At 42.1% G+C, this 24833-nt stretch overlaps 2 protein-coding genes across 5 annotated transcripts in view; one reads left to right on the top strand and one right to left on the bottom strand.

Moving 5' to 3' along the window:
• The window catches only part of vrk2 (VRK serine/threonine kinase 2), a 13264-nt gene extending 4797 nt beyond the window's left edge, over positions 1-8467 (top strand). Inside the window, exons 8-13 of one of the 2 annotated variants that reach the window (XM_028989318.1) lie at positions 2701-2821; positions 3288-3346; positions 4195-4361; positions 7045-7200; positions 7552-7680; positions 7758-8467. In XM_028989318.1, coding sequence (XP_028845151.1) covers positions 2701-2821; positions 3288-3346; positions 4195-4361; positions 7045-7200; positions 7552-7680; positions 7758-8141 — 1016 coding nt within the window. In that variant the 3' untranslated portion in view covers positions 8142-8467. Of the gene's footprint in view, positions 1-2700; positions 2822-3287; positions 3347-4194; positions 4362-5418; positions 5963-7044; positions 7201-7551; positions 7681-7757 lie in introns of those variants that run through there. The other variant, XM_028989319.1, reaches the window with a different exon arrangement.
• On the bottom strand, positions 7682-24833 carry fancl (FA complementation group L). Of its 3 annotated transcripts, XM_028989320.1 has the most exons (15): positions 24437-24833; positions 24299-24357; positions 24144-24204; positions 23547-23603; positions 23347-23444; positions 20732-20828; positions 18084-18152; positions 11620-11770; positions 11248-11331; positions 10292-10337; positions 9795-9876; positions 9668-9676; positions 8882-8998; positions 8640-8711; positions 7682-8229 (listed from the first exon to the last, which is right to left on the bottom strand). In XM_028989320.1, exons 1-15 carry the CDS (start codon positions 24521-24523, stop codon positions 8194-8196), a joined length of 1125 nt encoding a protein of 374 aa, XP_028845153.1. In that variant the 5' UTR covers positions 24524-24833; the 3' UTR covers positions 7682-8193. The 3 variants fall into 3 exon arrangements, with proteins under 3 accessions (XP_028845153.1, XP_028845154.1, XP_028845155.1); XM_028989321.1 differs by lacking the exon at positions 9668-9676; XM_028989322.1 differs by lacking the exons at positions 7682-8229; positions 8640-8711 and having other exon boundaries at positions 8914-8998; positions 9668-9679.

Below are 24833 nucleotides of genomic sequence, written 5' to 3'. Positions count from 1 at the left end.
TCACACTCTGCAACTCGCATCAGGTAGCGAGGTTGTAGTCTGGAAGAACTAAAACCTCAGATATCGGATGAACCTCGGTGTGAACATGAACACCTAGGTCATTGAGATGAGTGCATTCTTTGGTCAGGTAGCTCTACTTCAGTGCTGCTAATGCTGAGATATCATGTACGACCTTAACACGCCTGGATGTGAATGGCAATTTTTCAGTCCCACACCCTGCCGAATACACGCGTCCCACTGCGTAGACGTTGATGCGTTACCATGGAGAAAGGAACAGAGAGACAGTTTGCCATGTGTCCCGCTGAACTCGACGCTAAAGGCCTAATTATCACCAGTGGGGTCGAAGGGATGTGGCGGAGATTCTAAAGGAGAGGTTCAAGAGTTTGACACGGCGCTTTGGGTAATCTGAATAACAATGGGCCGGTAATTATGAACAACATTCGCGCGGCCACGTTGTTGTCTGTATTGTTCCAGCAGATCCACCCTTACAGCTGGGGCTATGTTGGGGTCTGCCCTGTTCTCTCTCCGCCTCGCCGTCTGTCTCTCTGCTAGACACACACACATTCACGCTGACAGACACAACATGTAAACGATGAAAGCTAGCATGGCTGATGTTGTGAGCCCTTAATGCAGGAGTGTTAAGTGTCCAGCAGAGCTGAAATGTAATTGCTGTCCCTTATAATTGCTGCAATGTTTTAATGTTGCATGAGCACTGTTTAGTGTAGCACTACGGTCGGTCCCCAAAACTTTCTTATGGCATTTAATTACAGAGATGCACCTGTCCCTTTCGTTAAATTTCATTCTAAAGTATAAAGCATACCGATAAAACCTGTTTCTCTGATGTTATGAGTGTTATTTTTTTCTTTTATCATAGCCACTTTGAAAATGCATCTTGCTACTGACCTGCCCTAACCTGCTCATACTGGATATGTTTGGGTGGACCAGTTAAACAATCACTTCATATTGGTGCCATGAATGAGAATAGCCTACTGCATACATGACATCAGCCTAACAGAAAATGGCCCTTGATTGCAAAAGTAAATCTCCAAAGCTTATGATAAAGTATGTGTACCTAATAAAGTGTCCATTGAGAGTACAAACACCTGATAGGACTGGTAGGGGGGAAAAAAAAAAAAAACATAAATTAAAGCTAATAAAAGCCACTGCTGTGCAAGTTTGGGCCCGGGCCTTTGATTGTCCAGCGGGCAGCGTGGCGGAGTCTGTAATGGGCATGACTGGGATCAATGGCCACCATGGATTGAGGCGGAGATTTTTCTCCTTTGATGAATGCAGTCAATAGGTAATTTCTCAGGAGATGTGCCGCAGTTACAGTATTGAGTTGATAAAGCTCTCCAGGCAGGAACCTGAGATGGGCTTAATTTACCCTTATTGATGGACTCCAGCTGGAGTTTGGGTTTTATATGAAGGGACACGCATGTGTGATTATGTTAACTTCTCCTTTATTTTGTTTAAACTGGATAGAGTGTCTGCGTTTGATGATGGATGCAGGCACATTCATCAGCATTTCACAGATGAGGTTTCGCTGCATGCTTTTTCATATTTCTGTTCAGGCAGCGCCAATGCTAATGAAGGTCACCATTCAAGGCCTTATCATTGGTGTTCATTAAACTAGATTATTCTACAGATTCGCAACTGACATATCTGCTTGTTTGGACAAGCACCACCAAACCTGAGGCTCTATACACAATCCAGCCCAACTGGCAGAAAGGATTGTTGTGCAGACGGCAGATTGGGTAATGTCTGCGAATTGCTAAGCCAAGATGGACTCATCCTGCAGCTGCTGGGTGTGCGCAGTGTATGTGCCATCTCCTATTCTATAAGCTTTGGACCTTGTGGGCTTACACAAGGTCTCCTCTCCACTCCATAGAGGAGGGCAGTGGCATTGATCTCACAGCTTCTTTAGCATGTTGGGCTGAATTAAGCATGCTCTGGGCGCTCTCGGAGTAAGACAGCGCGATCAGGGAGATGAAATAAAAATTTGGGAGGGTTAAAAATGAAAAAGCAAGCATGAATCTTCTAGCTCACATGGGCTGTGGGACCCAGTAGAAAAAAAAAGCAGAGTTAAAATCCTTTGAGCATATGAACTGAAGGAGGATGTGTTTACACTAGATGGCAGTTTTGTAATGTGCTGTGAAGGTCCTGGGCATGCAGGCATATCCTCTACTCTCCGGGTCTCCTAGTAAGGCCAGTACGGACCTCACGGAATCCAGGAACATGTGGGAATAATTTGAGCGTAGACATTTATTTCTTTGTTTTACTGCCTGGCTCTCTATCGGAGAAAGTGTCGAGCCGGGCCACGGGCTGTCTGGATCATGTCAGAGGCCGTAAGGATCAGGTTCCTGGGACTAACCGCCAGACCGGGAGATGAGGGGAGCGAGGGAGGGTAGAGAGAGGCAAGGGCTGTTTAGATGAAGCTGACCGGCACTCTTCTGCGCACAGCACCTCTGAGGGGGGGGAAAAAAAGGGTGAAGACGGGACTCTTTACCCCTGAAATAGGCCAGGTCTCCAGCTGAGAAAACAAAATACTCCTCTTTATCACCCCACCCCCCCCATGAAGACATATTTTACCTGAGTGACATAGCCCCTTAATCAAGGCCTCTTTTTTACTGTAAGTCCTCATGCTCACCTTTAACCTTCTCTCCTTTCCTGTCCATCCCTCCCCTGTTGTCTGTCTTGCAGCCCCTTCCCGCCGTGGGGACCTGGAGGTGCTGGGTTACTGCCTGCTGCATTGGCTGTGTGGGACTCTGCCCTGGCTCTCCGTCTTGAAAAACCCACTTTTGGTCCAGGAAGCTAAGGCCAAGTAAGCACTTCCCCTTTCCCCAGCCCCCCAGCTCCAGACGCAGTGTATGATGTGGCGGCCTGTGCTATGTACAGTGGCTGCTGCTGACAGGCTGTGGGTCATCTGTGAGGATCCATCACGGATTATAAAGTTAGAATGTATGAAGATGGCAAGGACCTTGAAATGTCCTGGTCACAAAAAAATAACTGTCTCCTTATAGATAAGTTTTTAAGGTGCATTAACATGTTAATTTTTTTAATATTATTTTGAAGCATTACAAAAAAAATGATAGTTAAGGTAAATTTGTGATGTTTGATGCATTTTCCCAATTAATCATGACAGAGTGAAACAGACCATGCAAGTCTGTAATCAATATTGTATACTGAATATTGTAATATTCAGTAATATTCTGAATAGCGTAATCTTAAAATGAATATGCAATATGTATTTATATACTATATACTTTTTTTTTTTTTTTTGTACTTAGGCTGATGGCGAATCTGCCTGAGTCGGTCATTCAACTGTCAACTGCAGGTTCGGGCACTGGTGAGTGTATTGCCTGGGTCTCTCACAACCACCATTACATCAACAAGCAGCATCATAGCCGTGGGCTCACCCTGGAGGGCAGATAGCACCTTCCTTGCTCCCATTCCTGCCTCTGACTGCACCCCTCCACTACAGCGCAATCTCTGTGACCGTCCTCCATCAAAACATGGGAAGAAAGAGTCCTTTTTCAACCACCCCATTATCTCCCCTTTCCCTCAAAAAAGGAGAGGGCAGGCGGATCGCGTCAGGGAGGCGTCTTGATCTATGATTATTATGAGGTCTTTTACCCACACCTAGCGGAGCAGTTTCCAGCTGGAGTTGGGAGATAAGACCTCCAGCATGCATCACGTCTACGCACGAGATATACATTCACACGCTTCTCCCCACCGGCCTGCGTACATGCGCGGTGTTTTTATTACCATGAGCAATGAGAGTTGCCATGCTCTTTAAGTGGAAAAAGTCACAGATGCGTGAATTTTGAGCCACGCCCAACTCCTGGCTCCCTCGTGCATCTGTAGGTGCCTGGGAGGTGACATTTCACTTTGGTTCTAAATGTGAGAAGTTCAGACTGACACAGGATGATTCAGAGCCGCTGTGAAGTTACGAACCATGTGAGAGCTCTCACCCTGAGTGCACTTGTGGCACTGAAGTAAGGCTGTTGCTTGTGGGGAAGTGATGCTTGATAGTGTAGCACCAGGAAAACAGACAGAAGTGTTGTCTGCTCTTGCATCTGCAGAGTGTGAATGAAATAGGGTAGTGGAAATAGTCAATTTCCGGGGGTAACTAGTGGGGTGCTGCGAAGAATTGCTGACTTTGCTGTTTCCCTGTTGTTCATTTCTCTCCTTCAGGTGAGCTGGCTCAGTTCTTGCTGCACGTTAAGGCACTGGGGTATGCGGAAAAGCCGGACTACGAGGCCTTGAGAGTGGTGCTGAGCTCGAAGGCAGCATGCAGCAGGGGCTTCGTGGACCTCTCCAGGCCAGGAGCAGAAGACCAGTCAAGGCCAGCTGCTCTCAGGGTGAGTGCGAGTGAGAGTGTGAATGTGAGAGGGCTCCTGGCCCATCGTCAGTACTCCTGGCTTAACGGTGAACAGATGGCGTCCGGGTCTGGAGCGTTACAGCAGCCACAAGGGGCTGCGTCAGATTTATCTGTCTGGGAAAGAGCGAGAGAGGAGCTGCGGATGCCTGGGTCTGAGAACCCTCCAATGACCCTTTACAGATCCAGAGAGCCTCACTCCTTTGCTGATAGCTGTGAGATTCCTCAGGCTGATTCCTTGTGCTCGTCTCGTCTCAGTTCTGCTGCTCGTGGCTGCCTCGCCGGGCCTGAGCCCTGTTGGCAGGGGAGATTTATAGAGTGGTGACAGCAGCAGGCCTGTTCAAAACCCCTCCGTTTGGAGCTGCAGCTTTGAGCAGCGTGGCCATGCAAGAGAAAGCCTTTTAATCAAAGGCCTAGTTATTTACTGCAAATCATAGACACTCCATAGGCCATATTTCACCTGATATATGGCACTTCTGGTGAAAACCCAACATACTCAAAATGTGTGTGTTGCTACACTTTTATTTGGTCTGCGCTTCAATCTGTAGAATTATGAGATGACAAAAGTAACCCCCCCCCCACCATAAGAAAGAAGGTGGTGAATCTTGACTGTCATGTCCCAGGTCAAGGGCGTCCGGGCTTGTGAAGAGGTCTCGAGTGGAGGGGGAGCTATCCATTCATCTCTGAATCTCTTCACAAGCGATCATGGCTAACTTGAACCACTGAACTCCACAAAAGCCCAAGCAGGCCAATTTGGAGAGTTTTGAATACACATGCTCTACCACAGGCCAGGAGGTCGCCCAGTGGGATTGCTGTTATTCTCCCCCTCCCCCCAACATGCTTCAGTTTTCATGGTGTGTGTGTGTGTGTGTGACTCCACAAATACGTGATTCATGGCTAAATGGCACTGAAGCATCAGAAGGCTAGTAAATAACATCAGGGGCAATTTACTGACTCTTCACATGCAGCACTTAGATTTCGTCATCCCAATGACCCATCCATTTAAAACCATAGACCGGCTGTTTGTTAATAATTTTCAGGATTCACTTTGAAGGTGCTAGAAGGAGCACTGACCACCTGTGGAATCCATACTCGACACCAAACAAGTAGGAGCATCTTGTCACCCTAAATCCCAACCCAATTTAATTTTCATTTCTTCAAGAGGATGTGCTGTATGTTATAGAACACCAGTGTATTGTTTCTATTGCAGCATATTTTATCATTTCTCATCACACAACTATAAAGAGAGAGTTTGGCCTGTGCAATTAAATCTAAGTAGTGGATGACGACCAGTAAAATAAGGTAAATATGATGTAATGCGGTTTTAAGAGATGGCATCACAGTGTCGCTATTGTGACACATCTGACTGGCTCTCAAACAGCTGCAGCGAAAGAGCAAAAATAAATGTTGAATAATTCGTAAATGCCACAGCTTTTTAAAGTCTCGCTTAAAGTTGTTCTATTTGACATTAAAATGGTCTCCGCATGAAGAGTATTTTATTACTGGAGTTAAAAAGTGGTCACATCCTTAGTGGACCGTTGTACGAAAGTCTTGTATCAACACTGTATCAATCCATTGTTTTTATTGACCAAATGTATATATTATGTTATATATAGTTGTGGATCTTGTTGTGCATTCAATGTTTATGCAAACACTGTAAATAAAACTGGTGTAAATAATTGATTAGCTGTTGCTATGCCAACACTGCACTTGATATTCAGTTAAATACAGAGTAAAAGCATGTGGTTTCAATAAGCATTTAATAACTTCATTTATTTGAAATTATTGAGGGTGTAATCATGAGCCATGTGATCATGTTGCGGCGATCACAAGGGCTCTGGAGTGGACTAGCATCTTGAGAATAAAAGGCTAACCCTTTCCTACTCTACAAGTCTGTCATTATTCAATTTATCATTGATATATCCTTACAGAGGAATGTTTGAAGCTTTGTTTCTGTTACACAATGACCTGGACTGTATGCAGATGGAAAATATTACTTTTTTTCTGCTTCTGTTTGTTTCCATCTGTGAGGTCAAGCATGGAGTTTAATTAAAAAAAAAAGTTAAAACAACACCAATGTCACCCTGCTGTCTCAGCCCTCGTGTATCCATGTCACATGGGTGAGCTCCAGCTCAGCTCTGCTCCCCGCACTAACCCTCCTGCAGTTTATTTTGCCTGCACCTGACCTCACCGGTGATCTGTGGCCAAATTTAGTTTGGAGAGTTGCCACCTTTGGGAGAGCAGTGTGGGCCATTAATCACAGTGGTGGTGGGGTCTCGTCCTCTCATAGTTTAATTTTTTTAGAATGTAAGGGAGTCATAGAGGAAAGTATCTATTGGCCATGGCTTTTGGCCGTTGACTATTACTTTCCATAAATATAAGGGAAGGTCAGTGATCGGAGGTGAATTCAAAAAATAATCTCCTGAAGTAAACAAGCGAAAAACATTGTACACATGTATTTCCCCACTGTTAGTTATTAAAACAGTCATAAGTCATTATGCGTATATGAACTTTATAAATGACCAAAGGAAGTTTCAAAAGCATATTTTTATGGTCTGTTCAGACAAGGCCTGGAAAAAGGATTACTGTACATTTATAGTCACTTTTTAACCAAATGAACTCTTCTAAAATATCTTCTCCTACCTCTTCCTTTCACAAACACTCAGAATGTAAGACAAGCAAAGCCTGCTGCAAAAAGAACAGCCAAGACAAAGGGTATTCAGTTTGGCAATGATGAAGATGCTGTCTCTGATGAAGGATATGATACCAAACCAATGGCGGCAAATAAACAAGTGAAACCATCATCAAGGTCTCAGAAACAGGTAATGTCAACCCACAGTTACAATGATTACGGTATACTTCTAATAAAATACACTAAATGAATACACTTAAAAATGCACCTAAACACTTCAATCATATCAGACTATTGTAACCAACTGAATGTGAAGGGTTGGGGTGACTCTACCTATGTGATGGACTAAGCGTGGTGACCACTGTTAACACAGCGCCATATCTGATGTGTCTGTTGGGAGATAAACATTCAAATCACCCCTCCAGAACTTTTTATTTTGACTGCGTACCTTTTATGGTCATTGCTCAGTATTCTGTAAGAATACTAAATGCACAAACAACACGCCAAATACTTGTGCTAAATCAACTTATTTGTATTACAGACAAAAAGCAGCCAAGGAAATGGAGGTCCCAAACCAAACCCAGTGGTGGTAGAAAGTGATGAAGACGTTCCCAGTGAGGGGTCCATGCCCGTGCTAAACATTCAGAGAGCAAGTCAGACACAGGAGCATGTAATGCTAAGTCACATTTATTGATTCATATATAATAATTTATGATTCACATTTTTATTTCTTATTTCCAAAACCAGAAATTTAGTAATACTGAACGAATTGAAAACCTCAAATGGATATCGCCTGGAATGGGAAGGATTTCTCAGGAAGTGCACTATTCCAGTAGAGCAAGAGCTTGTCCCCTGCCAAAAAAACAGTTGAGGAATCCCACTCAAACTAACAGCTGTCAGACACAAAGGGAGAATAACAGCTGGGAGTTTGCGCCGTACCAGAGACAACGCTGGAAGAGCTCCGAGCACCAGTACGCTGAAGATCGGGAAGAGCACAGTAGCTACTCTGAGAGCTATATTTGTTTTTCTGGTGAACACACTGGCCAGTGGAAGCTTAAGTGGCAGGATGTGCTTATTATGGTTCTCCTTGGTCTCCTTGTAACTGTATTTGTGCTCTGTTGCCTCAGGTAGTCCATAAGCAGTCGGGATGCCACTTCTCTGTACTGTTTATGAATCTAGTTTATCATTGTTTATGGACTGCTGTCTTCACTGTGATAGGCTGAAATGAAAAAAATACCTGGTTAAAACATGTTTTAATATGCAATGAACTTGAGTTTGCAAGCCTCTGTAGGCTGCGTCTCATGAAAAACTGTACTGAAGGAGCTCAATGTCACATCTTATATTTTATTATATTTATAAAATTATTTTCCTGGACAAATTATTCTGTATAAAAAACCTTTTACAATTCACAAGATTGATCTGCAAACATTAAAATAAATGTTTTAATATACTATTACTATGTGCTCTTGGTATCAGGTTATTTTGTTTTTTCCAGGCAGAGTTATAGAATGCTGAATTTCTGCAACTCCTTGACTGACCAGTGCTGTTTTTTGGGGTGCTATTTAATCATACTAAGCCAATTTAAATTTAGAATGAATTACTATGATGTGGCTATTAGGCGTACTGTACCTTGCTGCAGTATGGACACTCTCCAAACACTGTGTTGAAGCTCTGGCGGCTGGTAGGCAGTCCTCTCAGCCACTGTGGAGAGGAGAGGACAAGGATGCTTTAGACCAACCCCATGCCTTCTAGTAACAATAATAAAGTAAAATAAAACAATAAAAAAGTAATTACAGTACCGCTCTTCCATATTTTCAATAATATTGCACTGCTGTGTTATGTAATAAAATCTATATTCCATCAGCTCTCACCTCATACAGACAGGCCTGGTGAAATGGCTGCCCACAGCGAGGGTCATTGCACACTTGGTCTGGTATGGCAGACTCCAGCCGGAAGGAGTAGCAGATTCCACACTCTGTGCTGAGACTCTGGTGGTATTCAGCACCAGGCATGCACACAATATTTAACAAGAGGCACAAAAAGACCATCAAGCCACAATTAATCTCTTGCTCTAGAGTAATTTAAAAGCAGAAAAGTCATGGAAGAACTTTTCACTTGTCCCCACCCCCTCCTCTTATACCCATTCATTTCCTGCCCTCAAATGAGCTGAAATGCATGGGCTCCATGTTTGTTTAAAATTGGTTAATAAAGGCTACTGGTCTTATCATACCTGGACCGACCTGAACCCACCCCCCCACTTCAGAAAATCCTCCTCCTTAGTAGCACCATCAAACGTCTTTCCCCATTCCCACTTTCTCTCCTCTGCTCCACTCACTCTGTTTGCATATTGCTTTTCAGATAATTAGGAGCTTTTTTTCGTGAGCAATCCATTAAAAGGACTGTAGGTAAAATTTAAACATCTGGTCAAGTAAACTTTTCGCTCTTCAGAATGTTAATGATGGTGGAGCATTAATCACTGGTGCAGGCTGCGGATAAACACGCTGCCCTTTCAACCCACCCACACAAGGGGGGGGAGAAAAAAAGATAAATGTGAATCTATGATTAAACAGTTCTTGATACTGCAGAGGATTCAGACACCTTTGTTTTTGTAATGATCTTATCTGTAAACAACCCAATTAAAGGAAAAGCGTACCCACCTCTACCAGCTACTTGGGGATGGGAAGGGGGTGTAAAAAAAGGAGGAGGTAGCAAAGAGGGGAAAAATAAAATATGGTAATTATAAGGGCTTGTGTATTATGTTTTTAAAAAAAAATTGCTACGTACAGATTTTTCGTGGGTGGCGGGTGACGGGAATTCTATCTCAAGCACATCTTTCAAATTCTGTAGAACGCCGCAGTCCGGATTCCTTTAAGAAAATCGCAACAGTTACAATTCATGGATTAATTAAATGGACTAATTACATGTAAATGTAAATAGTGATGTGTAAATGAATACGACTTTACAATTAAACCACAAAAATCCTTATACTCTTGAGAAAAAAAAAATTAATGGCTTGGGACAAGATATTTACAACATTTGCCTTATGAGATTATGGCTAATTTTAAGAGCGTATGAAACATGGGGCTTACAGCATGAAACACCGTTCAAGGGATTAGGAATTTGTAAATAAACACAAATTTGTGTCTCAAAACCATATCGGACAGGCAGAGCATAATCCCATTGATTCAGTGTGATTTTTATCTTTTGCAGAGAGGCCTGCAATCAGTTGGAGCAGGGCGTTTAAAAAAAAAAAAAAAAAAAAAACAACTCTGTAACCTTACCATAAATGCATGTTAGTGTTCAACTTGCTCCTCAGGGGGGTGACCACTGCAAGAGAATAGAAAAACCACAATCATGCAGCATGTCCTTACTACATTACACAACACGTACACACACGTTTATTTATTGTTATTTTATTTGTCGAAAACCAAAAACATTTTGGACAGTGGGACAACACGGTTGGCATAAATCATTTCAGCATATCTGTGAATGACAGACCTGCACCGGGCTACCGCGGGAGATTAATGGCAAGGCTTTTGGTCATCTGCTTGTAAAGATTAGTTTCAATTAACTGTCTCTTGTCTTGTCGTCTACCTCAGTTTAATGCGTCTATTCCGTCAGACGCTGGGATGTGGAGTGTGCAATTCCATACCCCTACTGTCTATAACAGACAAGCGGCACAAAGCGTTTTCTACATTTGACAAGACCCTGACAAGCAGAGAAATATTCAAATCATTCAAATAAAACGTGCTCGGAACTGGCCAAGCCGCCTCCGAGAGATCAATCTTGTGGGAGCGTGATAGCCGCTCCCTCTGTTTTGTCATTTGTAAATGCAAAAAGCAATATTTCTGTCTGACCCCACTTTTTTTTAAGGTTCAGCGTCTGCCACTGTCTTGACTACTGAAGTGTGGATTTAATATCAATGAATAACATTGCTAGGCAACCGACGGCATGTTGCCATGTGACATTGTCAGCCATGCATGACCTTGGATTTAAAGAAACAATCATAGAAGCTTAAATAGTACAAAAGTGCTCCATTCTCAGGCTGAGTAGCCACGCACATTCCTCCAGAAGTGCGTCGGCATTTTTGACTTCCGACGCATGTTCAGCGCAATGTTCAGTAAATGTTTAGATGCATGTTCTCTATAGGTGGTCGCCTCTCATGTGTGAAATCCTACTGAACTTGAAGGTGTAAATAAGCAGACAATGGACCTGGAGGGAGAAGAAAATTACCCACCATGCTCTGCTCCTAACAGACAACAATCTGGCAGCATCCTGGGGTGTCTGGGGTCAATCTCCACCTTTATAGAAACGTTGTTCCCTGTGCAGACATGATAGTATTAGGTCAGAAATGATCTGGTCCACTTGTGTAATTATCCAAAGCGAAGAAGTAACCGTGCGTGGCTGCGAAGGTCACCGGATCGCACGCGTTCCACATCTAGAGCCGTGTGCCTGGTGCTAGTTTAGAAGCTGCAGCCTCTAAATAGGCTGCGCTGTGTTATTTACCGGCATCAGTGGAAGTGCTGGGGCAGGAAAGGGCAACGAGTGGATAGTCTGGGTTACGGGCATGATTCACTGCCGAGTTTAGTGGAGTTGGACGTGTCATTACCGATGGCGATCCTTCTCATGGTGTCGGCTCGGGAAGGCTTCTCCGGCTCGAGGACCCAAGTTTGCACATCGATCTCATCCAACACAGACCAGAACTCAGCCAGACCTTCCAATTCAGCCAGAAAGCGCTTGTGAATGTGGGCCAAGGTACTCTGTGTGGAGGGCAACAGAGCAGCCAACATGTTTTTATCAAAGCACACAATACTGTTTTAAAAGCTAGAGAGTCCTTAATAATCATCTAATTTCATTATCATGACCTCTGGATGAGGGTAGAAATTAAATGGTCAAAAAATACATAAATAAAAGTGGCACAATGGCAACTGAGGCTGACTTTGTTTTGGATAAAAATTTTTCTTTGATCCCAATCTTGTATTTCAACCAGTGATGCCTGTGACTTTAAACCAATAAGATCAAAAGCTATCCAGTCGCAAAATGTGATCTTGTAAAAGCTACATGGCACCATTTATTGACATACTGGTGGAGTGCAAAAAGATACATTATTCCATAATCAATGAAGCAAAAGACCGCATCAGAAGTAACACTGTTCATTTGCTCATTGTCCCAAAACCTCCCCCCGGTCTTTTGCAATGGTTTTGCACGAGAAATCACATGCTTGGCATTCAGACACATATAAAGCTATGATGATTTCCTCTTAAACAGCTGGTACAGAATTGCAGAAAGAGGGGGGTGGGTGTCTACGTCCATCTGTCTTGACTGTGATGTTGTGCAGTTCGGTGCAGACATGCGCACGCTGGTATTTTTCTTTACCTCCCACTCACACAGAGAACGCCCACATAGTGCCAGATTACTGCCTATCGGCTAAAAAAGGAGACTGAACCAACTTAATAAGAATGAATTAACTTTAAAATAAAAGCTGTTTCCCAGTGTAAGGTGCAATTACAAATATATAGGTGCTGGTCATTTAATTGTGGTACATTTATTATAAATGGAACAGATATCTTATATTTACATGTTAAATGATACATGATATGGAAAATTGTGAGAACTTGTGTCATTTTTACACCTGTGTCACTGCTGGCAAGAGGGTGGTCCAACGCCTAAAACTAAGCAACTAGTATTAGTCTTACGGTCAGAAATAGACCACAGATGGTAAGAAATGAAACACTGTGCATCGAAACAAACCTGAAGTGTCCAGTACAGGCCAAAAGTTTGGACACACCTTCTCATTCAATGTGTTTTCTTTATTTTCATGACCATTTACATTGGTAGATTCTCACTGAAGGCATCAAAACTATGAATGAACTCATGGAGTTATGTACTTAACAAAAAAAGTTGAAATACCTGAAAACATGTTTTATATTCTAATTTCTTCTAAATAGCCGCCCTTTGCTCTGTTTACTGCTTTGCACACTCTTGGCATTCTCTCGATGAACTTCAAGAGGTTGTCACCTGAAATGGTTTTGAAGGAGCTCCCAGAGGTGTTTAGCACTTGTTGGCCCCTTTGCCTTCACTCTGCGGTCCAGCTCACTCCAAACCATCTCGACTGGGTTCAGGTCCGGTGACTGTGGAGACCAGGTCTCCACTTTTTGTTAAGCACATAACTCCACATGTGTTCATTCATAGTTTTGATGCCTTCAGTGAGAATCTACCAATGTAAATGGTCATGAAAATAAAGAAAACACATTGACCAAACTTTTGGCCTGTGCATGTTCCAAAGACGGGTTATGTATGCTTGTTATTAAAAAAAAAAAAAAAAAAAAAGATGGAGCAAAGATAAAAGGAGCAGTTTGCTCCTTTTATTTCTGTTAACATATAAACTTGTCGTTTTAAGCTGTTGCATGTGACCTGTTTGTCTAAAATACTGTTTGTCCAATCCCCTTTATTTGTATCCTTGAATATATAGAAATATAATCCTGAAATACAAGTCCATAGCACATGACAAAAAGGTGTATACTTTGTTATATACAATTAGTATAGCCAAAACCTCTACGATGATTATATTTAAGAGAACTGTGCACATTCCTTTGAAACATTATACTGTGCATCCATGTGAAAATGTGAACATTCTACTCCGTTCAATAACACACTTACTGTCATCAAGTTTTGGTTATGTCTCTAAATGCAAAAAACCCTAAAAAAAAATAAAAAAAATTTATACATCCTTTGATCAGCACACAGACACTGCAGACAAAATTTCAGTCCTACTGAATGGTTTCCTATGCTTCTTGTTTCAATAAACACTTTCCCCTTCGGCTGTAATGGCTTAAGTATGTGCAGCCATAAATCACATCTGGTGATTGACAGACTGATGGCGTTTGGCTTCACTGTCTGCTGTCAGTGTGAGGGAAGGGGAGGTGTGTGGAGGGCGGTCGGCCGCTCTGCTGGGCCTCGCCACGCGCCTTTAATCCACGGGCTTCCTGAAAAGACTCGGTCTGGAGACCAAATCCCCCTCAGTCCTCACAATCAGCACCGAGCCGCTACATTTATTTTTAGAAGAAGAGAGTGGAGGGCTGTGATTGGCCCCATCTGCACTGCCCAGCCAAAAAGCAAACAGAGAATGAGTGAGATGAAGAGAGATGGGAAAAAGAAAGTATAACGGAAACAAAAATAATGAAGTGTGCGTTTGCATATATTACAGGCATAAGGGTTGATTTATCTTTTATCTATCGACTAACGTCACGTCTGGTCAGGAACACACTGGACTAGTCAGAGTCTCCCAAATTAACTTCAATCTGAATCAAAAAGAGCAACCATTCTGCAGCCTAGAACCGAGGGCACCATTCCCAAACGTAACTACAAGCTAATGAACTGACGTGACACCCAATCCACTGTGATGTGGGATACAGAAGGAAGACAAATGGAAAATAAAGAAACTCTGGAAGGGATATTTTCGCTGTGCTATACAATATGTCACCCCCATTTACCAGTGGCATTAGGGGTATAGAAAATGGATGGAAACAAGGGAGAAGGACATTATGCAGATGGTCATTGTGCTGTGTGATGTTTTTAAATCATTCTGGTAACTCCCACTTTATATAAAGTTAGTCTAAGTTCACCTTCTGGTCATCAGAAAAAAAAATCATCAACAATAGTTAGTTCCTCTACAAAGTTTGGATAACTAGCAAGCTGCCCTATTTACATCTATTTTGTCTGACATTAGTCAACACTCCCCACGCTCAAGTCAAGTAATTTCTCCGTAGATGGTAGACAGAACAAAGTAAAATGAAACAACGTTTCTCCGGAACCAGGTGCCACATGTAACAAAGTTACATACAATCATAAAGTGCATGTGTGCAAGCAAGAGTGACATTTAAATCAAACAAAACATGTAGACAACAGAGAAGACAAACAGCGTGTTAACAGTCTCATCTAGCGCCACAAAAATCTGGCCCTTGATCAAGAGAGTAATAAATAAAAAGAAAACAATATAATAATAATTAAAGCTCTCGTCATAAATCAGAAGAGACAATGAGCCACAATTTGAACTGAAACGGCTAAGCATTTATTTGTTTAAAGACCATAGAAACAGTAAGAACAATGAAAAACAAGAATTTTTATTGCAAAAATGCAATATAAACACTCCTTTATTAGATCAAATCTATTTAAAAGATTGTGACATTATTAAGTAATCCTGTCCAAGGATTACATTTACAGCATTTATCAGACGCCCTTATCCAGAGCGACCTACAATCCGTAGTTACAGGGACAGTCCCCCTGGAGCGACATAGGGTTAAGTGTCTTGCTCAGGGACACAATGGTAGTAAGTGGGATTTGAACCTGGGTCTTCTGGTTCATAGGAGAGTTTGTTACCCACTAGGCTACTACCAGCCCACCAGATACTAGCAGCTACTACCAGGATCTTTACATCTGTATGTATTTTTTGGTATCAAAATCAAATGAATTCAATTCAAATGATTTAAAGACATTTATTTAGAAATGCCCACTCAATTCCCAATACATTTATCAGCCCTACCACACAAGACGTTTCCAGCACTCTTCTTGTACCTACCACTTTGGATGAGACTTTGACAGTGATCAATGCAGGTAAATAAGACATGGAGGGCTCTATTGCTATAATTCCTTATCTTGGAATACAACACACATGCCGATATATAAAATATACCTTAGTACAAGTATAACTCTAAATTGTTTACTTTTGAGACTATGGGTGCCTACCATGTGATAACCTATTATGCCAATGCTGAGAATTTCTGAATAAGGCAAACTCATCATAAATACGGTTTCTTTTCAATGACAATAATTTCATCTTAATTGTGTACGAAATAGAGTCCTTGCAAAAGAGAAGCTTTGGAAAAAATAAAAAGGACATTGCATTATGAAACTGAACACGCAGGTGAATGTTCAAATCCCATCCATCATTGGTAATTTCCGTCCATTGTAATACCCCTAACTACATAATGCAGCCAATCTGGGCAGAATTCTGCCGAGAACAGCGGCCATGTTTAGGCTGTAATTTTGTGCATTTACCCTTTGTAACATAATTTTTGATAACGTTCCCTGACACCTTTCCGTATGCATTCAATTGGTTGGGGGGTAGAACGATGTGTGCTGAATACAGCCACCATTAGAAAGCATAATCAACAGCAACAAAACATCAACAAATCAACGTCTTTATGCACAAAGAGCCAAAGCACAAAGACATGAGAAAGGAGGGCGGCGTAAAGCAGAAGGCGATAGAAGTAAAGAGGAACAGAGAGAATAAGGTGCAGGATATATGAGAATAAATGAAAAAAAGAGAACAGTGAGAATAAAGCTCGTCATCCAATCTTTATGGACTTTATGCCATAAAAGCACTTCTGTTCAAAGGGAAGCAGCAGGCACTAGCACCATATACACACACACACACACACACACACACACACACACACACACACACACACACACACACACACACACACACACACACACACACAGTAATATGAGCATGGATACACACACACACAGCCACAACCACAACCAAGACGAGAGGAGGGACTTGACAGGGGAGAGACAAAATGAACCAAAACTGATGGGTCACAGTGACGGCAGAGTGCACACAATTTAGCATTGCACAGGTGCAAAGATGCTGCAATTACTTTCCAATTAATGCCAGTCGTAAAATTATAGTTGTGCTTTTATACAAATATATGGTCTATGCAAAATGCAGTTGCCAAGTTCCTTTTGGAAATCAAATTAGGTATGGAAAAGATGAATGAGCAAACACTAGTATTTCTCAGTTAGCCATGAATCTTCTCATAATCACAGTATTTGTGTATTAATCGTTATTTCACAGAGTGGCAATTACTAATTACAATCCATAACATGTCTGCTCCTTGCTGAAAAATGCCCACGATAGACAGCTCAGCTCAGCTGACCTCATAAAAAAAATCATTCTGAAATTAAATAAAATCAATAAAACGTTAAGCCATTTTCTATGCTGTTCTAAACTGTCAATTATGTTATTTGAGACAGACAGGTCCAACAATAAGATGAAGGGAAAAATAATAATAAAAACCCACCAGTCAAGACTACTAAATTCATAAACTGCCATTTCATCTTGGATGAATTTTTTTGATTAAAGTGTGGCTATACAATACACATATTCATGTAGATGGCCCATTGCCTCTTTAGATTAAGGTTTTTAATTATGTGTAATGCTGCCCTGGAGCTGCCCTACTACAAAACTCTTAACGCATTAAAAATACACAGCTAATTCATAACCTACTTATAAAGTTTACAATGTTTGACAATGGACAGCATGTACAAATAAAGTATAAGAAGTGTCTCCCTGCCTGCTTGCCTGCCTGTCCCTGCCTCCCTCTCTCGGCTGGTTGCTGGCTGTGTTGTTCAGGCTATGGCTGAATGGTTCGGCTCATGCTGGGACACACCTGCACTGATGGATCTGGGACCACACAAAGAGACCAGCCAGCCCCTCCAATACACAATGCATATCCATCTCACTCCCTCGCCATCACACACAATTCTTGGCCCCACGATGAGACAGGTAATAATTACTCATTCAAACGATCATGTGAGGACGGCGTGCGGACAGGCCGTTCCCACGGCAGCGGAGGGGGGAAATGCATGAAGACATCAGTGGCCCAGCGGGAAGACAGCCAGCAGACGGCTGCCCTGTGCTCGTCCTCTCCGCCCGGCTGCCATGTAGCTGCACCACACACCGCCGCGGCCACGAGTTACATGCTATTAACAACATGCATCGAATCCATCAGAACTAAGAAATACGACCCAAGAGCAAAATCGCTGCTAAGACACCCTACTTGTTATGTCAGCATAATAACAGAAGTCTTTCCTTCTGCGCATGCTGTTCTTAATTACCATTCTGGTCTGACAGCTTGTTATGCTAACTTTTTAGTGGATTGTGTTTTATACTATGGGTTGTTTTATTACTGTCTTTGGAAATGATATTCATTTGGGGGATGGGGGGCAAATAATAACAGCAATTTGAAAGCAGATGTAGCTGCGAGACTGGGAATTTGGGAATACCTGCAGTGTCCAAGTGACTGAAAATGGAACTGGGAGGTCAGCTGTGTATTCAGGAGCTTCAAATGGATACTAAAAGCAAAGGAAGAAATGAAAGAATGAGTACAAAACAAATAATATATGTAGACTACAATTCAAATGTCTAGGGTCATCTACAGATGTCCTTGTTTCGATGTTTCCAGAAAAAACATCATATGACTCAAAACTGCAGTCACAAAACAGTTCATGTTTTAAGTGACTCTGTAACCTGGAATTGTCTGTTACTAATGGAATATCTGCAAACATGAAGAGAGGAACTTTGTCACCAACAATTAGTCTAGAGTTCCAATGGAATGCTGTGTGTTTTAACCCAAATTGGTTACTTTAAAAGCTTCATTCATTATTAGAAAACCCTTCTTGAAAACAATAAAACTGGCCAAATTCACAGTAGTAGAGTATCAGCAATTGTGGGTTCAACTACACCAAACTATTTATTACTCTTTTTGGTTTTCCATTCAAACCTATTTCTTGTGTTTATTCCAAGGAAATTTCTAAATGACCCCAAACTGGTAGTGTATATTTTACAGTATAATATCCCACAGATCATACAACTGTAATGATCTTCCCTGAATGTTTAGGGGAACTTATTGAGTTTAATAAAAAAATATCTGAACATGCAATGCCAAAGCCCATGACCCAATGCCACCAGCTTGGAGCTCTCTGTGGGTCAGTGGTGCCTGGCAGTACCCCCGCGCATTGGGCTGAGCAGATGTTCCACCAGGGCTTCGGATCTATTTTTACACTCACAGCACGCAAAATGGGCAGGTGGGCACAGGGGGATCCTCACGCCCCGCTGAATCCCATCAGGACCCCATACCTCGCTGGGGGGGGGGGTCTTGCCCACCTTAGAGCTGGCATCTCGAACGTACCAGCATGCCCACTATTGCTAACACCCATACTGATAAGTGAACTAACATCGCCCTGCACTGCAGACGAGTGACAAAAATATGCTGTAGATCTCGGGTGTGGGTCTTGGTCTCCTGTAATCGTGTTAAGGGGATCACACACGGGCCTTATCGATGCTTCTCCACCTCTCAGGTGCCACATCTACAAATGCATCTCATCGCCACAGCAAGTTAGTCTCGCTGGGTGCAGCTTAGTTGAAGAAGCACTATAACTTTGCAATCTATTTTAAAGCTGTGACGGGGGAGCAGCATGTATATTTGACCTCTTTTAGCTGACATCTTTCTCAACTTTGGCAAAAGTGACTTGGATGAAGGGAAAAAATTATTATAGGACCTTGGGAATTTGTGTGCAATTCCCTAGGTCCATTTCAGTGCAACATTAGTCAATCACACGTACAATAAATGATCAGCAGTTGGATCAGAGTTCATGTTCATCATGAAACCATATTTACAATTAACTAAAAATATCCTAGACAACACACTCACACATAAACACTTTATAATTGCCAATCCACTTAGCAGAAATGCCTTTGGATGGCTGGAGGAAACTGGAGAACCTGGAGTACACCTAGGGGTGGGACGATACACGTAACTCACAATTCAATTTTGTGGCGATATGTGGCCCACGATAATGATTACATCACGATTTGCAATATCTATGGTATTCAATATATTGGAAGAAATTTCATTAACGATATATATCACGATATATGTGACTGAAAAAGAAAAACAAGGAATAAGAAAATAATAAGGAAATCTTATGCATTTATTAATGCCATTGTGCGAGGAAATATGCATTTGCATAATAACTCACTGCCTCCTGGTCTTAAATGTAAACACTGTACAGCTAGACGGATAAAAGTTCATGAATATTAAAAAACAACATGAACATTAATTAACATGTGTAAACCATGTTACTGAAACGTCAGTAGTAAGTTACTGTAACTTACTTGGTTTGCCCTCATTATCACCTGAGAGTAGTTCACCGTGATAGCGAACGAGGTGCACTTGCAGATTTGTAGTGTTGCTGTTATATTTTATCTTTGCAAAGCAGTTCTTGCAGATTGCATACTGACTGCATTCCGTCTACTGTCTTGTAAAACCTGAAGTGTTTCCACACTTTAGAGAGGAAACTAGCGGGTGGGTCTTTGATTGGTTTATTATTATTTTCCGCCGTTCTCTGCGCTTCTTCTCTGTTGTTGTTAGTTAACTTGTGTTCTTCACCGGCCGCTGTTTGCGCCACTTTACCCCTATTTACTCGAACAGCACCCCCGCAAACAGAATGGTAGATATTGTGTAGTGACAGAGACACTGACAACGGGTAAATTAACCATTTTGTGTTGTAATAAAATATCGATATTGGCCGTTAGTGTATCGATTATTTATTGCGACAGAGCACAACAATATATTGCAATATCGAGTTCTTTTCCCACCCCTAAGTACACCCATGCCAAGAATGAGAGAGCATGCAAACACACACACACACACACACACACACACCAACTGCTACACCATGCTACAGTGGCCATACACAACCCATTATCGATCAATTCATTATCAACAAATTAAGCACCAGCTCATGAATAATTATTGTTTTTGACATTTATGCATGGATCACTTACTATGTTGTAAAAAAATAAAAAATAATTAACAACAAACATTTTACCAACGCCACATGCATACATGCTTTATAAATCCCCAAGTCACCTTTGGCTTCAACTTGACTGTAAGCACATGCTCGTGGCCAGAAGAGTCCACTCCCTTCAGCCTGAGTGTGCAGAACTCTGTATCAATGAAGAGTAACCTGTGAAGGCCAAGCACAAGCACATAAACACACATAAATACCCTGTTTAAACCCAGTGTTCATGCTAAAGCATAGATATTAACAACACACCTAAACAGTACTTCAGGGATATGTACGTTTGATGGCTTTACCATGACCTGTGCGAATTGTGCTAAATAGATTGATTTGAAATGCTGGAACAGGATGCTCTCTGATGTCCGGAAGTAGTGTTTCTGCTAGGGCTAAGATTAATTACATCAGCGAAACCGCACCAGCCATTTATTCCAGATGCAGCACTGTCTTAAATCCTACTTTACTCTTTAGCATTACACCTGCTTCACACACCCACGTACTCCTGAGAGGTTTGCTGACTGCGTTTTTGACCCCTGCACAGCAGTTTGTATATACACGTACAGTAGATCGGCATTACCAAACCTGCAATGCAATAAATGCACAATATGCAAAAATCAAGGAATAATTTGGTCAGAGAATGGGCTTGGAATTAATATGGGTCTCCAGAGAAAGGTTCTGTGAATGAAATCCCAAGCAGGCATATCAGCTTCTACTCGTCTCAGGCTCTGCTGATTTATGTATCCTAAAGACTGCATGTCCTGAGTGACGCCACTATATTTCTGCCACTTATTTATGAGACGTGCACGGAGGCATGTTGTACTGGTCAGCATACCCTACCCACTCACATGTTTGCCACACGCTCCCCTCAGGCAACAGCTCTAGAGTGAAAACAAATGCTTTATGGCACTCCACACTCACAAAAACACCCCCACACCAACACTAAGCACAACTCAGCACTTCTCAGCACCTGATAATGATTCATAGTGAAACAGATACACTCGCTCTTGCTTTCTGCAGCCCAGCCTCTGCTCAGTGACCACTCTTTCTGTGTAGTAACTCCACCTACCTCCCTCCTCCTCTCAGTATTTCACACTCTCTGCTTCTCTTCAAAACCCAATAAAGCTAGAGTGGATGCGGATGCACAACCACCATTATATTAGCTTATATTATACCAGCAGAATTACCCACAGATCCTTGTCCTTTCTGTTGGGCCACTATCTCTCGTCCCGAGATTCAGTCTCACACGGCACGTCTCAGCTCTGCATTCTAGAGGGATCGCTCGCTACAGTATTAGCCGTGCCAGCTTTCACTCGGGATGATTGAAACAGCTTGACAGCTTGATGTCGTGCTGGGAGGATTGATGAGAGCATTACATTTGCAACTACAAAATCAGCACTGCTTATAAGCGGCTGAGGGAACATTTGGTGCACAAGCATCTCTGTGTGTGTGCCTGGAGGCTTATATGTGTAAACCAGATACAGAATACATGACAGTACATAAGTTCTATATAGAAAGCTAAAACGAGCAGTATGGGAGCAGTGTTTAGGAATGGCGCTTTGCTCAGTGGCACCTTGGCGGTGGAACCGGCAACATTCTGATTACGGGTCCATTTCCTTACCCGCTAGGCCGCCACCACTGCCCCACAGTACATCCCTTACACAGGTGCAAACATGGGTCAGATGCTTTGAGACACAGCTATGGGTTTTGCTAAGACAGAGAGATCAACCAATAGGAGAGCTCTCCCTAAGTCATTATCCTTGTAGGGAGTTAAAGACTGCAGAGGAGGTCACAGTTGCTACCATGAAAAAAAACGTGAGACAGCGTCGCAATGGGACTTCAATGTGTTTAACATCAAAGACCCCTTTTAAGACACACCTATCAGGATGTTTGAATGCATGTATTAAAATATGCCTCCCCAGGTACAATTTTAAGGAAGCATCTCCTGGTCAAATCAAAGGGAAAGGATAAAACGGCCACACTGGAGAACAAGATGAGTCTTTGTGGGTTAATCCATTATTTTGCTTAATATCTGACACTTCTGAGCCATTCTAGGCATGAGAGGGTGGAAGGGGGGGAGACTTGACACTCATCCATACAGTAATTAACACCAGGCGCGCCTTCTTCAAGGCAACTAAAACTCATTAAAATGACCAGGTTCTGCGGCGCTTTCCCTCACCTTAACCAATCACAGTCCAGGATTATGCCAAACTTGAGGCTATTAACACTGATACCAATTAAGAATCTTAATTAATCTCAAGTGCATTTAACGATAGAGCAGCTGTATAATGCTTCTGACCGCAATTCGGTGCTGAACACGTTACCTTGTTTCTCCTAACTTCAAAATCCTCCCATTAAACTTGAGTGTGGGTCTCCAATTAGAACAATTTGCATTTGCTAATATCATAATTATATCTCTAGTCATTAATAGAGAGTGGAAATGAGAAGCCCACTAAAGTCATAACTAGATCCATCACAATCTGACAGAAAATGCATTAGCCCTCACTGGAAATAGTTAAAAATACACAAGAGTTTAAACTTGTATTCAATTAATAAAAATAAATGTACAGTGGCTATAAATGACAAAAAAAAAAAAAAAAAAACTGCCATTCACGGTCCATGATTTTACAGAAATGCCACAGTACATGTGCAAGCAGATGAGTAAATGGTACGAGAAACATGGCCATACTTATCCCATCCCAGGCTCTCCAGCTCCGCAATCAGCTGTGAATAATACTGAGGCGGAGGTATGGTTACATGGTCCGGTCTGTTTTTCAATGCCACTTCCTGTCAACAATGTACCCCACACAGAATGAGGAACATGTTAGGCTTTAATACAACAACTAATAATAACTACAATAATCTAACAATGAATGACCATGACCTTACCAGTACAGTTTTAAGCTCCAAAATGAAACTGCCTAGATCAGATGAACGTTGCAATCGCTTCAGAGAGCAGAAACATGCAAACAGTGATAATGAGATGACTTGCATACCGGCACCAAGTAGCCCTAACAATCAAAACCACTGTCAGAATTTTGATTAATGATGGTGACCACCAGAGCTAATTATTAATAATCGGTTACGTGCATGAAAATAATGAACTTTAAAGCCTAGGGTACAACATAAATCTAAGTCTAATACCCCAAAGGAGCACTTAAAAGAAGAGATTAAGCTGCGGGGTAACACATTTAATTGTAAATAACTAAAAAAGCCAGCAATGCATTGCAAAAGGCAAAATGTATGTTATAAGAGAATGAAGTGTAACTAGAATATATTTCATATTACGGGTGGTAGTAGCCTAGTGGGTAACACACTCACCTATGAACCAGAAGACCCGGGTTCGAATCCCACTTACTACCATTGTGTCCCTGAGCAAGACACTTAACCCTAAATTGCTCCAGGAGACTGTCCCTGTAACTACTGATTGTAAGTCGCTCTGGATAAGGGCGTCTGATAAATGCTGTAAATGTAAATGTACTCTACCTGTTTTAAAATGGGTTGATATGCCTTCAGCAACCTTTTCAGTTGCCAACAGCAGTGAAGCCTAAAAGTAAAACGATATGGCTTTAATATTGGACAGGCAGGACTCGATAAACTCTGATTAGTTTGTTTTGTTAGATAAAAACGTGTGGGCTCACTTTGCTCTTTTGAGTTGCAGATCTGGTGGTAGCGATATTCTGACCCTGAAATCTCTGTCCTGCGGCATTAAGGATGAAAGAGTCCTGGGACGTGACGTTGTAAAGAACTGCATTTCTACATTTCTACAGTCCACCCACCTGTACTGTTATGAAGCCGTCATACACCGTCTTCTGCTTATTTAGAGGCAACAACAGCGGACTCTCTTTCATTAATAGCGTTTCCATTTTCAAGGGATACTTGCTAGGAAACGCTGAACATACAACTCATAAATAACTAAAAACGACAACCTTAGCGCTAACTTGCTAGCCTATGCAAGCCTACTAACCAGCCTAGAAACCAACTTCCTGGTTGACCGTAAGAGGACTGTGAGGCTATTCACAACGTTTTAATACTATTTAACTGAGTCGATATGCCGAAACTGTCCTCGTATGAAGAAGTGTGTAGGTTTCGCGCAGATACCAACGTGCTAAGCTGAGCGTACAGAGCGAGCAGCGCAGCGCCGGCCGGTGCGGCGTTGACCGCGTCAGATTCGAA

Source organism: Denticeps clupeoides, chromosome 8 (genome assembly GCF_900700375.1).
Source record: "Denticeps clupeoides chromosome 8, fDenClu1.1, whole genome shotgun sequence".
Taxonomy (NCBI): domain Eukaryota; kingdom Metazoa; phylum Chordata; class Actinopteri; order Clupeiformes; family Denticipitidae; genus Denticeps; species Denticeps clupeoides.
The sequence above is the reverse complement of the archived record's forward strand: the minus strand, read 5'-3'. Positions and strand labels throughout refer to the sequence as shown.

Excerpts from the sequence above, each read along its gene's own strand:
- fancl (XM_028989320.1), bottom strand. The coding sequence starts at position 24,523 with ATGGAAACGCTATTAATGAAAGAGAGTCCGCTGTTGTTGCCTCTAAAT. Across the intron at positions 18,153-20,731 it reads CAGTCAAGTTGAAGCCAAAG|TATCCATTTGAAGCTCCTGA; the intron begins GTGACTTGGGGA and ends CTTTGCTTTTAG. Across the intron at positions 11,332-11,619 it reads CATGAGAAGGATCGCCATCG|GGAACAACGTTTCTATAAAG; the intron begins GTAATGACACGT and ends ATGTCTGCACAG.